General features: G+C 36.7%; 1 protein-coding gene and 1 long non-coding RNA gene across 3 annotated transcripts in view; one reads left to right on the top strand and one right to left on the bottom strand.

Moving 5' to 3' along the window:
* The window catches only part of LOC109093819 (rhombotin-1), a 30,599-nt gene extending 22,303 nt beyond the window's left edge, over nt 1–8,296 (top strand). For both annotated transcript variants that reach the window (XM_042759982.1, XM_042759983.1), the window contains exons 3-4: nt 4,615–4,740; nt 7,688–8,296. In XM_042759982.1, coding sequence (XP_042615916.1) covers nt 4,615–4,740; nt 7,688–7,793 — 232 coding nt within the window. In that variant the 3' untranslated portion in view covers nt 7,794–8,296. The remainder of the gene's footprint in view (nt 1–4,614; nt 4,741–7,687) is intronic.
* Nucleotides 8,297–8,348: 52 nt separating this feature from the next.
* LOC122145615 overlaps nt 8,349–16,122 on the bottom strand; it is a 22,831-nt gene continuing 15,057 nt past the window's right edge. The window contains exons 2-3 of the long non-coding RNA XR_006160436.1: nt 15,837–15,960; nt 8,349–9,057 (exon numbers count right to left, since the gene is read on the bottom strand). This is a non-coding gene — a long non-coding RNA (uncharacterized LOC122145615). The remainder of the gene's footprint in view (nt 9,058–15,836; nt 15,961–16,122) is intronic.

The raw sequence follows: 16,122 nt of genomic DNA, 5'->3' as shown, positions 1-16,122 counted from the left end.
TATTACAGTTTTCTTAATAGATAAGTATAGCAGGATTTATATGCTTTCAGGCCATACTCATTCATTACTGCACACAAAAATAGATTAATCTGTTTTGCTGGGGTCAAAAATCCTTAGACCTTATGACCAAAGAGTGAGAGTGCCTCTTTTTTGCACCCCTGACCTGAATTTTTTATTTTATATATATTTTTATATATATAATATATATATATATATATATATATATATATATATATATATATATATATATATATATATATATATATATATATATATATATATATATATATAAAATGAACCATCGCATTATATTATAGGGGGACACATCAGTCATTTACTAATCAAAGAAGGGTGCTTTTAATTGAAATATAAAGTAGATTACGCCTCCTAATGATGGCACATCCATTACTAGCCAGCATGTGATTATGATTAAAGGGCAGAGATAAGTCTCAGCAATCATTTGGTGCATTTTGATGTTAAAATAGTCTACTGAGCAAGCACAGCTATCCCTATGAGGCAAAAAAGACATCAGTCATATAATTTAAGAGGAAGCAATCCCAATATCAACCGTATCTCACTTTGAAGATTAACTACTATGCCTGAACACAATACAGTTGACACCTGTCTCTAAAACATGACAGTGGGATCCAAAAGTCTGATGTATTTATATGCATTCTATTATTTGTATGCTATACTTATGAGATGTTTAATAATATAATAAATCTATTATTAGATATATAGATATAATAATAATTATTAGATAAATAAAACAGATAAATGGAACAAATAGGTGTAGAGTAAAATAAATAATTAAATAATAACAATAATTACGTTCCGGCGGGAACATTCCAGGTCTTCATTGTGGTCTCACACTATTGAACCCCACTGTATTTGAAACTTTGCAAATTCACACGTACAATACTGAACCAGTCTCTTTGAATGCAAGTAAAGGACCAGAACAGCTGAAGTCTAATCACAGAGAGACATTAAAGGGAAAGAAGCTGATGCCGGCTTCAGAGGAGTTAAGAAAAAACACCAGAAGAGAAACACCTGTCTACACGGAGCCACAGGGAATCATAGAGAACAATGAGCAAAGGCTTTCAGCTTTAATACTAAAGTTTGGTAAAACACAAACAAGATTATGAAGGAAAAAGCTCTGTTCTCCTTTCCTTTATTGTTTAGTAAAATTTTTCACTCCTGTTCAGTGGAATTGGTGCGCAGGGGACTTTTAGTTTGCTGAGGCTATGATAACATTAAAGGAACACTACATTGAGTTGAGAGCTCATTAATCTTATCACAGTATCTGTTATTGAATAGACTGCTTTGTTTAAAAGAAAACAATTAAAAAGTTAAGCTTGTAATAACTCATATAGCAAAAAATGATGCACAATGAACGTTTTAGGCCTGGAAGCTCTTGAGCACATTTTGCTCGAAATAACACATTAAATGGCCTTGCTGATAAAATGGTTGGTTTCACTTTATCTTGAATTATATTGCATGAAAATCCAAGCCATTGTATTTCAAAGTTTGCTGGTGACCTTCCAAATGAGTTTCTGTAACCACCTAATCCACTGAAATTACCCACCAGTAAAGTCTCCATTTTGAGCCGGGCCATCATGGTGCCACAAAAACCTACAATTAAACCACCGCAGATTTCTTTGCAGAAGCCCGGTTATCTGTCACTCTCTCTGTGTGTGTGCGTGCGTGCGTGTGAGGAGTCCCTTCTCTTTTAAGAAGACTCCTCTGCTCTTAAACCATCAAGAGGTCCCTGAATTTTCACAAGTCAGTAACAACCTGTAACTGCCATCCCTGTGCTTTCTGTGACCTGATTTAGAAAAGAAGGGAAAATAGGTCTTGTGATGTGATCTGTAACACCCTCTACTGTGCAACATGATGGACATGAGCCATAAAAAATTGTTTGGGATCCCCAGGGACTCCGACCACCTTTTCAGTAGCGAGCCAGGATAACACAATATTGAACTCCCAACTCCAGTTGCTTGCTCCAGCATTAAGGCATGACATTTGAAATGTGTTCAACCACAATCTGTGCACTATTCCCTTTTAGAGAACATGCTCCTTCAGACAGACGCCTTAATCCTTCCTTCTGCCTCTGACCATGAATGTGTGTCTGCAAACGTTAGGATTATGTGGCCCGCCATCTGAGAACTTTCCAAGATCGAAGAATGACTGGTAGATCTCAGCCAACTACTGTAAACTGGCTTTCTCACTGTTAAGGGTTGTCGTGTCAAATGTTGTGGCAAATGATTTGGCATAGTCTCTTTTAATATGCAGCCAAAGGCCCTTGTCAAAAAAAAAAAAAAAAAAAAAAAAAACAAATTTCTTGGACGGCTTTATCCTTGTCAAAAATGGTGATTTTACTAAGCATGAAATACTAATAGATAGGGCTGTGTAAAAATATAGTTTTTCTAATTAATCAAATAAATTCAGTGATGAATCTTCGGCACCACAGCAAAAGAAATCATGAATGTGACACAGTAAATACAGCAGAATAATGGCATAGAAAGTCTTTCTGAGTTCTATTCAGCCAGTGTAGTCCGATTCTTGACTCAGAGTCAGTTCTTTTTAGTGAATCAAAACCATACAGCACAACCAGCCTAGCCTGGTTTCTGAAACAAATGACTCCTATTAGCCAGTTCTTTTACTGAATAAAAAGCATGAAGCATAAGTGTAGTCCGATTCACAAATAAGTGATTCTTATGAGCCAGAACTTTTAGTGATTACAAAAAATACAGCATGATTAGTGTCGTCTGATTCATGAACAAATGACTCCTGAACTGAGCCAGTTCTTTTTACTGAATCAAAAAACTTGACTCTTATGAGCTGGTTCTTTCAATGAACAGTTCAAAAAGATTTTTTGTTAGTGGTTTTATAATTTTTTTTTTTTTTTTTTTTTAATAATGCTCTGAATAATTTACAACATGAGAAGCCAAGTGAGAATTTCTGCTATATATATGTATATGTGTATGTGCATGTGTGTGTGCAAAATGCACAGTGTAACCAAAATATACCCAAATGAATCAGAATCAAGAGTTTGAAATCAAGAGCTTGTGTATAAAAATTAAAGAAATTAATACAAAAAAAGGAATACAATATACAATGACACATTATAAATACTGACAACATATTGGACAACTGAGCAATACTTTTTTTGAGCAGTTTGTAAATACACTTACTATGATTACTATTCCAATTCTATTGTGATGTTTAACAGACTCTAATTTAAAGTTTAACTACAAAATGTTAAGTATAAATAAATTATATGTGCAATTATGAGTTAGATTCTCACAGATTCTGTGCTGAGCTTGGAACAAAGCTGCACTCGAACCATTATTTTAATAAGCGGAACTCTTTTGTGAGGCAACACCTCACTAGGGTTGCACGGCCTCCTCAGAGTGTCAGAGTTCCACACAAACACATTTTACTGGAGCAGTAACCTGATCTAACAATGGCTCTTTTTAACACCTCGCCTATCTGATATAACAACATGCCCTCTCCCACCATAAGACTCCTCTCCGCTCGGGTCTGTTGCTCTAATTAACAGCAGGGTCTGCTGGATAGATGCTGGTGGTGACGCAGGGCGAGCAGTCGAGAGAGACTAATATGGACTCGCCGCAACTTTGTTCAGTTTCCCTCTCTCTCCAACCAGGTCCTTAACTTTAGAGGAGTGTTTAGCATACTGCCTCATCCTGATCCTGCCTTACTTTCCCCCTTTTCCTCCCCTGTTCTTCTCCATTTGCTCTTCCTGTGTGCATACTGTAGCATCCCTGTTCTGCCAAACGTGTATATATATACTGTATCTATATCTCTGACTCTGAATCTCCAAATTAAACATTGGAGCAAGGGCTTTGAAAATGAAAATGTAAATTCGACGGCTGATGTAGTGGAGGAAAGCGATCTGCCTCGATGCCTTTTTCTGTTTGTGACCTTGGTGGTTTGCATCCCATCTAATAAGCTTAAACAAACAGTGCAGAAATGTGAGTTGTGTCCCTTTCCGTTCTCCAGCAAGCATCTACCTACCTCTCCAAGGTTACATACCTCACAAAACTCCCTCTACATCTCACTCTGCTTTTAGCAGGTCACAGAGAAATAAGGAGAATAAGAGGAGCGGAACAGAGGATAGAGGCAGTATCCTTGCGAGGGGAATCTTTTGAACTTTTGACTACATTATAGTATTTAGCCTCTTGTGTAAAATCCAGCTGGCTTTGGTCTGAGCAAAGTCTCATTAGTTACTCTGGTAAAAAGGAGAAAAAACTTCGAGCAGTTCAATTGCTCGCCTCAGACCTGTTTTCATTGCTTTCACAGTATGCTAGGCAAAAACTCTTTGAAGAAGGGGATTAAAACCATGTGATCATTTTAATTAGATCATTAGCTAAGAATTAACTTCTAGGTTTGTACCCTCATTAACAAAAAATACCTAATGTGTGCCAAGCTGGATTCACATATCGCATTAGATGTCCGATGTTTGTTTTGGGGTTTTTTTTTCCTTCCAGTTCTTCGGTTGTTTTCTTTCGTTTTTCAGTTTGTTGCATGACTTCATAAAGGCTAGAACAGGTATAAATGAGTAAATCTGCTTTTTTGTGTTTTCTCTCACAGGCTCTTTGGTACAACGGGGAACTGTGCAGCCTGCAGTAAACTGATCCCAGCCTTTGAAATGGTGATGAGGGCCAGAGATAATGTTTACCATTTGGACTGTTTTGCCTGTCAGCTTTGTAATCAGAGGTAAGGAGAGAAAGAGATCACAACAAGCCTGCAAGAGTCATTCTTTCTATATAGAAATGCAGAAGAACCTATTAGCTCACGCAAAAAAAACCTCAAAGACTTCTAGCATTGTGACTTTACACAGTCCAATCGGCCCATACCGTTTTCGTTTCAAACCTACCAGTTTTGTCCTGGTTTGTATTTGTGACCAGAAGTGGGATTATAAGCTTGAGTTGAGTGAAATTAACCAGCGCTTCAGTGGCAATACCGCTGGCAGACCAATACCATGCCTGATCAAACTGTGAATGCCTTATTGAACACAGTCAGCCAGAAAGCTCCTACTCAATACACAGCCAAGCCGAGCACATCACCGCTATGTGTCTCGCTAAGGGAATTAAGCGGCCGGACGAATGAACTTTTCAAGGATCATCCTTCCAAACATTCCTGGGGAGCAAAGGAGTGTGACAGTGTCTTAAATGCTCTAGTGTGTGACCCACTTCTAAAAAAGACTTTTGTGTGATTCTCGAAAGCCGCCGCATGCACACACTAAACTCATTGAATACAGTAAATACAAACAAGCTCAAACTCCAATTTACAACCAATGCCACAAAAAAAAAAAAAAAAACTTTTTCAGCAATGTCTTGCCTTAACTGACTAAAGCTTCCTCTAAAGAATCTAAATGGGAATAAATAGTGGAATATTTGATGAGCACCAGGGGTCTTGTTTATAAAACTCTCGTAGTTTTATAAACAAGTAGATTTCATCCTAAAAGTGTACGTAGGCACAAAAGCTAGATTTTGCAAAAGCTAGATTTTGCAAACGCTCAAAAGTTTTCAGATTTATAAAAACATGCATACGTCAGAACCTGCGCAAAAATGCCTTTATAAATCCCAGTCAGGGGAAGATTGTGCATAAGTGCATCTCCACCCCGACTCCTCCCCGAAATCACCATATATGGAGCTTACAATGCCTAGTTTTACTATGCATAACCTCATCTGCATATAATTTCTATGCATATTACCATCCACATGACTCCAGGTTTAACAATGTCAAAGGTACAAGACATTAATGAAATATGAGATACAGACTATAAATGGCATTTGTGCCATACGCAATTTTTATTGCTAAATTATCCAGTATTCTTATGTTTTATTATAAATATCAAAATATCCATAAAAAACTGTTTAAAATAGTTCTCAGAAAAATTATTTAGAATAGAACTGGCCCAATAATGTTTCAATTGTTTAAAAAAATTCAAATTAAATTAAATTAATGCAGTTTTGCTGATTAAGTAAATATCTTTTAGCTATTTTAGTGGGAAAATATAGGCCTATATTTATTGCAGTGTAAATAAAATTATCTGATGATGCGCGTCATTGACAAATAATTTTAAAAAGTAAACGTGCAAATTTTACTGTTTGTATCCTGTATATACAGTGCATATTTTCCCATCAAGTCAGTTTTTTATAAATCCCACCTTTTGCATTGGAAGTGGCATATGCCTCTTCCAGGGCAAGTTTTGTGCGTATGCAATGGTTATAAAAGACGCCCCAGGTGTGTAATAAAGTTTGATGAGTGAAGGCTTGCTGCTGACGGACTGTGCACAACCCTGGTTCTCCCATGCTCCGCTCTATTCCTTTGCCAACACAGCACATTGGCGTGGCAGTGATTGATAAGAGAAAACATCATAGGCAACACTTTCATCATGGTCGCTGTATTGTTCATACAACATTCATGGCTTTCATATGCAAACTTGTCGATATAAAAATGCAGTGCACACATGGAATGTTTTTATTTTTAATTGGCATGTAATTTCATGGGAAGTTTTTAGAGGCTAACAATTTATACTTTGGCGAGATGCCCCAACATAGGGGGAAAAAAAGCTCAGCGGTGGGGTTTCCTTGGAAACTGGTGCAGAGTTTTTTGTTTGTTTGTTTGTTTGTTTTTGCCAATGAAAAGAAGTGGTGGCATGCTTTCATTGGGTGCCAATCCTGTCCTACTTTGAAAAATGCTGTTGGTTTTGAAAACATTTAGTTAAATCTGCACCTTATTGTCACATCACAAGAGACTTTGAGACAGTCATAGAAACAGTAGCATTCCTGATGCCTGTGATGAAGGCTGTTCCATAAGTACATTTTTTTTACTGATGCACTATTATCTACACCAAAATATTCTAATTCATTTGTGCATATTTACGTCACAAAACCTATACTTATTATTATTATTATTATTATTATTATTATTAGTAGTAGTAGTAGTAGTAGTAGTATTTAACACTAAGTGACACAAGGTGTTCCAAGATATTCCATTAATTATTGTTTTTTTTTTTTTATGTATATAAAAATATTTTGTGTATATATGTGTATCTTTTGAAATGGACCTTTAAGGAAAGTTTATGTCAGAGCTGTAGGCCATTCCACATTGAATTGAAAATCCCTTTTTAAATTAAATTTTGAATTTCCAAATTTTAATGCAGACTAAAAATAAAAAAGTGCAATTAAATGATACTCCTTAATTAAAAAAAAAAAAAAAAGATTATTTGAATTACAAGTCAGTAAATTCCTCTTCCTGCCATTACAATTCAGCTTTTTGTGAGGTGTAGCCAATGCAATTCAAACAATTCTTCACTTATGAATTTTGTCCAACTATCTATAGTGTTTCAGTGTAAAGGTCGGTCCAGGCCTGACAAAATACAAAAATTCACCAAAACTTTTGATCTGATGCCGAATCATCATTATTTCCTGAGACACCTGAATGATAATTTGTTATCCAGATTATAAATTAAACAAAAACCTAGCCACAGAACAATAAAAAAAAAAAAAAAAAAAAAAAAAGTACAATATTTCAGATTTTGTGTGAAGGAGTTGGTTTTCAAATCTGTTGCTGCCTCTGTTGTGAACTTGATGTGAGTAGGCCAAAGAAATTTGTACTGTATCTTAACCTATGTGTTTTTTGGTTTTTCCTGCAGGTTTTGTGTGGGCGACAAGTTTTTCCTAAAAAACAACATGATTCTGTGTCAGATGGACTATGAGGAGGGGCAGCTCAACGGGAGCTTTGAGACGCAAGTTCAATAGCCAATCAAACGATGGCAGCGGCAGCTCTCGGTCCACACACACAAACAGACGCTTATGTGTGATGGATGTTCTGCTGCACTCAGAGAGAAGAGCATCTGTCTGCTTGCCTGCAATACTTTTTACAGTAAAAGCCCTATTGGTCCCTGAGGACTCTATTGTAAATGTACTACCTTTTTGGCCCTTCCTGTCCCCAACATTGAGCAGTTACACGTTTTGATGTACAGTTGTGCCTGCTTAGCTGAGCACTGTATTGCCTGTATGGTTTTGTGATGTTTTTCTGTTTTGGTCTCTTAAGTCTTTCTTTCTCTCTCTCTCTCTCTCTCTCTCTCTCTCTCACACACACACACACACACACTCGCTCGATTTCTTTTTCTCTTGTTCTTCTAATGCTTCTCTGAGGGTATGTACAGTCTGTTTTCTGTATATATAAACTGGAACATTTATTTTATGAAACTGTAATGCAATTTTATTACCAGTGTGAATTAAAAAGATTCTTAAATGTTCATAGTTGTTTGTTTTCTGATCCAAAAGCCAAAGTTTGAAGAAGCTGGCCCATGTAACAACAAATGTAATTATTGAATTCTCTTAAAATGGCTAAAGCTTCAAAAACATTTATCAGACAACTACAAAGAAATAATAAATGATGACAATTTTATATACAGAATGACATAATGAAACAGCATATTTTAATTGCTGATGGACTAAGACAAGTTGTTTTCAGATGAATTAAATACAGTCTTGTTTCGAATAAAGCAAATGAATTCTAAAACTCCAAGTTGTTGTTGTTGTCATGATAACATTGAGTACCACAAACAATCTGTCTGATTCTGAGTTTGTCTTCAACAATTTTCAAAGTTTATTCAAACACTCACGTATTAATGAATTCTCATCCTTAGTCTTGGTGATTTAAGACTTGAGTTCATGTCTGACGCTACAACTCTGTCAAAATATCACATGGCCTCATAATGAACTGTTGTCTGGAGAAAAATAACAGCATGGTATTTGTACGAAAAATATACAGAGCAATTTGTCGTGCCACCTTGGGTTTTTCAGTCTTTTTGTGGCACAGAGGCATTGTGAGAGTTAAACTGCTCTCTCAAAAGTGGTGCATTTACGAATGGCTTTCATGAACAAAAGAAGTGCAATTAAAGGATTGCGACTGAGGTGACACAATCTTCTGTCCCATTACTTTTGATTTCATCTGTTGGTGGTAATTCTTGTTTCTATGAGCTCTGAACCGCAGGAGAGCTGCTTCACGGAGGATCTGCAATTTAAAGCAATTAGTTTCATTCATTGTGGGTAAGAAATGGGAAGGGTATCAGTTGGGGTCTTACAGCATATTGAAATTTCATTTACAGATGTCCAATACTTAAAGCAGACTCTCCGGTATAGTTGTGCTAAATGAAGCCTTTCATGCTGTTCATACAAAAAAACTTCTCCCCAGTTTCCAGAGTGCTTTGAAAACTTTAGACTAAAAAGAGCACAAAGTAATTAAATGACAAACAAGAACTTAAAACTTTTACCTCTCAAGACCTTATTATTTTAATTTCTCATTATTTCTTATAATTATTGCTGCTACACTGCTTTACACACACAGTATATGTTTAAAAATGTGTGTATCTGTGTGGCAAAGCCCAAACTGCCAATAAAGAAAATATTTCATACAACAAAATTAAAATTATGTAAACACACACAAACACAAAACAAAAAGAAAAGAGCCTAATTTCTGTAATCAGTGCAATATTGATAAAACGGCTCATTTTCACAGGTGCAAACTGAAAACTGAGCGAATGTGAAAATAACAGGCCATCAAATCAAGGAATAAAGGCACCAAAACAATTGCCAAATAAATCCCCATAAACTTTTAATGTTTCTCCCCACCTGCATCAGCGAGATGTTTACAACCACACATGGACAGCATATGGCTTTTGACCTTTAGGCCAGACGTACACATGCACATTTGCACCCAAACTATGGCACATGTAGCTATACTGTGGATGACGGAAGGCTTTCTGGAAACACTGCTCCAGCAGGGACATCATTTGCTAACAAATAAATCAAGTGTACAATGTGCATTAATTAGAAATTCATTAAAAATTCAGACTCACCGGCAGGTGTGCAAATAAAGGATTAGCGAGACAGCAATTACACCACATAAGAGTACCTTTTAATTGCAGCTCCTGGATTGATTTACAGAGGGAGACAATCAGGCTCTGTGCAAGATGCCTGATTGCTCATTTTCTAGAAAAATAATGAGGGAAAAAAAACCACACACACACGTATCATCCCCAGCTGCAGCATTACCTCACATGCACAGGCACACACACGACTGCACATGTACTTACTGGTGATTTAAAGGTGAAATATGTGTAATTAAAACTACAGGTGCCTTGTCTGTGCTATAGTGCATTTCCCTGGGCAGATAAAAACCACAATATGTTGTATTTTCAATGATGGTGGCCCAAACCAGCATTAACTAGTACAAACCAGCATAGGAAATCATATACTTCATGCATTATTTAATGAATTCATTGGTGAATGCATTCATTGGTGCACATTACCATTTATTGTTAATTTTTTTTTAACTATATTCAGTAAAAAAAAAAAAAAGAAAAAAAGAAAAAAAAAATTGGAAAAAGTCAACTGTGGTTGCCAGAAATTCACTGTAAAATATTATATATATTAACCCTAACCCTAACCACTTCAACCTGCTTTGTAAATATACTGTACTAAAAACCAGTATACTGTACCGATAACAAAAATCAATAAAACAAATGTTAGGCATGTCCTTTCCAAGCTTTTCAAAGGTGACAAGAAAAAAAATAAACTTTTACAGTAAAAGTGTGTGTATTGTCTTGCTGCGTAAAATATAGATGTTCACTGTAAATTGTATGATAATTCATACTTTCTATGCCCAAAATTATTAAATCAAATGATTTTTAGGACGTTTAACCAATTAACTTTTTTTTTTTTTTTTTTTTACTGTAGCATGAATTTACCATGACAATAAATATATAAACAAATAAATGATTATACCCAGAATGAGAACAGATTCTGTTGTGAATATGGCCTTGTTTGGACTGACATGATTGAAGAGGATTTGCTATCACACTATGTTGTCTCTTCATTAGCATAACATTTTTAAAATAAAGATTTTCTTTTTCCCCCTCAACTACACATTAGTTCCTGATATGCCCAGTTATGTCAAGTTTTAAGCAAATTGATCAAAACAGAGGAAGGCGTTCAACATCAAAGACATAAGTTATTAAAAGTGGTCGGACTGAGACTATGTACTTTATTGTAGAATATGTATGTTAGCTTGATAACATATGCTGTATTTTAAGCTGTCCTGCTTGAGCACCCCTGGGTGAAATTATTCCTGTTACACCCTTCCAAATGGACAGACTGCAGGAGAGGCGAAATAAATGCAGAAATACATAAACTTGCCCCCACAACATTTTGCTTATTCTATGATCTCATTCTTAAATTAAACCAATTTGCCTAGAAATTGGTTTTAGGGTCTACACAGAGTGTTTTGTACTCTAGCCCCTGCACACACACACACACACAAGCAGAAGAAATTTCAGTCACATCGACCCCCCCCCACCCCCCACTCTGCCTCGCTCCAAATCATGTTTGACTTTGAAGTGCTAATTTTGGAAGTTTAGCCAATTTTTATTTGCTGCTTTGAAATGTATCCTCTAAGCTGCTGCAGCAGCAATGAAATATACAGCCCCTCTACAATGAGGGATAAGTGACCAAAATGAGAAGCGCCTGTTTCTCTCCCAGTACATTATATAACTGTGAATAATCTGTGCGGTGCACTTTTCCTGCGCCGTACGCCGGCTCAATTTATTTCTTCTAACATTACCCACCCTCCCCCTTTTAGCCGTCCTCAGTCCATCTCCTATTTGAGCAAGATGGGCACTATTTTGAATGCTGATGACAAATTTGGGCAAAATGCATGGCGAAAACTGAACACGCTTCTAAAGTCAAGTCGTAGACGGCACGTAGTCGCTTTGATGAGGCTATACAGAGACAATACGTTTTCAATCCTGCAGGACAAAGATCTGCTCAACCAGACGTCTCAAAGCCAAATCCAATAATGAAAAGCTCATGAATAGCAGGGCCGTATCAGTGGACCCACTACACAAACAATACAATGAAATTATAATTTTTTCTATTCCAGTAAATGAGCTCAACAGAATAATATGATACAGCTGTAACTGGGAGACAATTTGTCTCAAAGCACAGGCTAGGACCCTTTGTTCAGAGGGAGCAGAGGACAGGTGAAGCCTATTTATTGGAGTGCGCTGGCTATGTATTCCAATCAGGGAAATGTCAGGATTGTTGTGGTGGGAAAATGTCATTATTGCAATCAGCCTTGGGTTAGAGAGGGACTCTGCTGTATGGAAAGCAGTCGGGAACAATGAGAAAAGGCCTCGGTAATGGAGGAGCCTTGAATTCCACTTCATTTGCTGCTCAAATGGATGCGGGGCTGACCCCAATCACAAACCCTCTTGTATTTTCATCAGAAGACAACGGAATCACAGAAAAGTTGAGTGCGTACAGATAAATGAATATACTCACACACGGAAACCTACTCATACACACACACACACACATACACACCTGGCCAATAACAACGCAGCAAGCAAAGAGGTAAAAAGAGATAAAATAAAGCCCCCCCCCCCCATTCACCCTCAACACATCTCTGCTCTGCTATGGTTTTGGACTCGGCAATAAATTGCTTTGGTAATCAGCTTTTTGAAAAGCTTATTTACGGCTTGTTCTCTGTTTATTGTGCTCCTCAGAATGAAATATAAATTGGATTTCATTAGATGTGCAATTTTCTCTTTCTCGTAAAGAAAGGAAGAGAGAGAGAGAAAATCACCTTGTTGGATATAGAGAATGGATTCGGGGGGCACTGTATATATTACTGTTGATTAAGTTTCTCTCCGGGCTGACTATTGCTCTAAGTACTGATTCGAGTGCAATGTGAGCTTGGGCAGTTACATTCAGATATTTCATCCGTTAATCCAGCGAAAGACTCTTCACCTAATGTCAGTGCCAGGATTGTACGCCAGAACCGACCTGAACTGGCATTTATATTTCAATTCAATACTAGAATTTTAACTGGTGTAGCAAACAGCATAGCAAATTGCAATTGTGAAATTCATGTAACTGTACATATAACTTTTTTTATACTGTTTTTCAAGACAAACTTGAAATGCTGGCAGAATACCACACAAATTTAACATTCCCGATCAATGTATAAAATATAATCTAGAGATAGGAACTTTATATCACTGTTTATGGAAATGTCCCCAAGTTCAACTTTTTGGGGAAAATGTTACAGACTTTTTATCTCTGGTGTTGAAACAAAATGTTCCCGAATGTCCTAAACTCTGTATACAAAATATTTTTCCCTGTAAATTGCACTTTAACTAGCTCTGATAAAAAAAATGTTGATGTTCTGTTTATTACAAGCAAAACTTACAGTATCTCGTCACTGGAAAGACATAGAAAGCCATTAAACAATGGTTACAAGAATTGCCTCATTGCTTGGATCTGGAAAAGCTCACATATATTGTTAAGGGAAAGCCTGAAAAGTATGGAATCACTTTTTAGGAGTTTTGAAAAAAAGCTGATCCAAAACAATTTTCTGCGTAACTTGGCTTAAGATGCATCACCTCAGGATATTAATGTACCATTGTTTTGGCAGGCATGTGTATTGCATGTACGTGTACTGTACATATACAAGTAATTTTTATTTTATTTTATTTTTATTTCATGGTAAATGTTTCTAAAAATCAACAAAGACAGTGTTAGAAAAACTCAAATGTTGGCTTGACAAAGCTTTGTTTGCATTAATGTTTTAAAACATTATAATGTTTAACTTGGCCTTATAGGTTTATTATAGGCCCTACAGACAGAGAATTACAGATAGAATGACAGAACGATAGAATGACTGACATAGATTAAACGATATACTGTATATAGATAGAATGACTGAAATAGAAATATAGATAGAATGATAGATGTATAGAAAGATACATAGAATGATTAATATAGACTGAGCGATAGATATAAAATGAAATATAGATATAGTTTAAACGAGTGAAATACACAGAATGATAGATAGAAAGAATAGAATGTAAATGTAGATAGAATGATAGACTGAACGACAGATTGATAGAACGATGCATACAGAATGTCACATACAGAACAGACAGACAGATAGATGCCTGTCATTCTGAATTGACTTCCTGTTGTGTGGCCAGTTCAACAGTTTATCAATAAACCGTCATTTATGAAACTGATCCCAGGTGTGGTATTTTCAAGTGTTTTTACTGTATATTGTTTGTAAATTATTCGTCAGCACCGGGGTCATGGCGTGCCTCGCTCCTGAGCCGGCTATAATTGCATGTGTTGCTGCTGATTGAGTGAGCTTTGATGCAACATTAATTTAACCACAGCTGTACTTTGCTAATGCACAAACTGTGTACTCAATCACTGCAGTCCTGCAGCTCCTTCATAACACAAGCACTTCTGCTCTCTCCTGCCCTCTGGGGTCTTTAGTTTGATGATGTTTTCGTCAATATCTGTTTCTATGAAAACGAATAGCCACAACACATTCTAAAAGCTCACTTTGATGTTCAGAGTTTGTGAACGCGTGCTACAGCTTCGCCTTTAAGGGGGCGCATTCAAGATATAAAGTAGAAAACGACCGCAAAGCTGTAAACCACTCGTGTTGGAGTAGCTGTCTGACTAACTGTATCAGCCAGACATATACAGAGCTTATTAAGAAGTGCTAATAGTAAGACAGAGTGCAGAATTGAGCACAGGAACTGCATTTCACAGCCTCATCCTTTTTAAAACAGCACCATCTGCAGGGTACACACTGCCTCCAGGAGGGGAGACCGAGGTACAGGGCTCCATAGATCACAGGAGATGACTACAAGGGATCAGATGCATTACTGGTATATATATGTGTCATTTCCATATAGTTGAGCTCAGGTAGCCCTGAACTATAAATCTACTTTATTGAGCTGGAATTGTGAGTATGAGACATAAAGAAACTTAGTTCATCGCTGCTCCGAATAAAGAAAAATGGAGGTTAGACTACATCTGTGTGTGTGTGAGTGAGAAGAAAAGAGAAAATAGACAAAAATCACAAGAGAAACTGTAGACTGCAAGTATCTGTGTGCATATCAGTATGTCACGCATATCAACATGGACACTTTTTGAAAACTGATGCTTGCATCACCCTGCTGAAAAAAGAAAAGAAAAACAAATGCTCAAACCAGTCTAAAGGGCTGGTCAAACCAACTCTACCACAATAAATATATTAGCGTCTAATCAATGGACGATAAAATTCTGTTTAATATAAGCGTGTACAGCAGTTTTGTCATCTGCCACTTTAAATGCCCCCACTTTTTAAAGTTATTTGATTCTGGTTGGCTGTTTTTTTTTTTCATCAGCTGGAAAAAAAGAATTGTTATGAAACTAATTCCAATTATATCATTCCTCTGTGCTGTCATCATTATAGCTGTAACACCGACATTATTTGCTTATATTTAGAATGATTTTTAAAACTTTATTGTTATCATTTTAGTTATTGTCCATGGTGTGAATGGGCCTTAAGTTGGTTGGAAACTGGTTTAAACTGGTCTTCCAGTTATCTAGGTGGCTAGCTGGTCTCCCCACTGAAAAGTGCTCAAAACCAGCCAACAAACCAACTTGACCAGGCTGGGCAACTAACTAAGACTAGTAAGGCTGGTTTAAGATGTTTTCTTCAACAGGGGAGTCCTCACTCAGAATGACAGGGCCACCCTGACGTTAGTGTAGGGCAATGAGTCCAGACTCAAAAGCCCACACAGCTGCTGTTTTACAACATATGCATCTCTCTTCCTGCCCCAGGCCTCATGTCCACATTCATTACCCTCACTTTTATAATCCTTTAAACATACTTCATGGTGCTTTCATGGAAATTTAATTACTTTTACAAGGTGACAAGACTTTTCAAAGTAGTTTGATTACCTGGACAGCAATATACTGGAGTTACGGGACGGCAAAAATATGGTAGATGCATTGTCGCCACATGACGGCCTGCACGATAGCTCCACATCAGCACCCAATCAGGTCAGTCACCCATGAACCAAGCCTACAAAGCAATAAAACACATGAACTCTTTAAAGGGATACTCCACACAAAAATACAAATTCTCTCATTTACTCACCTTGTCCCAGATGTATATAAATTTCTTAATGGAATAAAAAGATTTTTAGAAAAAAATAATCCAACTTTGTAAATCTATTTTATGCTC

Source organism: Cyprinus carpio, chromosome A7 (genome assembly GCF_018340385.1).
Source record: "Cyprinus carpio isolate SPL01 chromosome A7, ASM1834038v1, whole genome shotgun sequence".
Classification (NCBI taxonomy): Eukaryota; Metazoa; Chordata; class Actinopteri; order Cypriniformes; family Cyprinidae; genus Cyprinus; species Cyprinus carpio.
The sequence above is the reverse complement of the archived record's forward strand: the minus strand, read 5'-3'. Positions and strand labels throughout refer to the sequence as shown.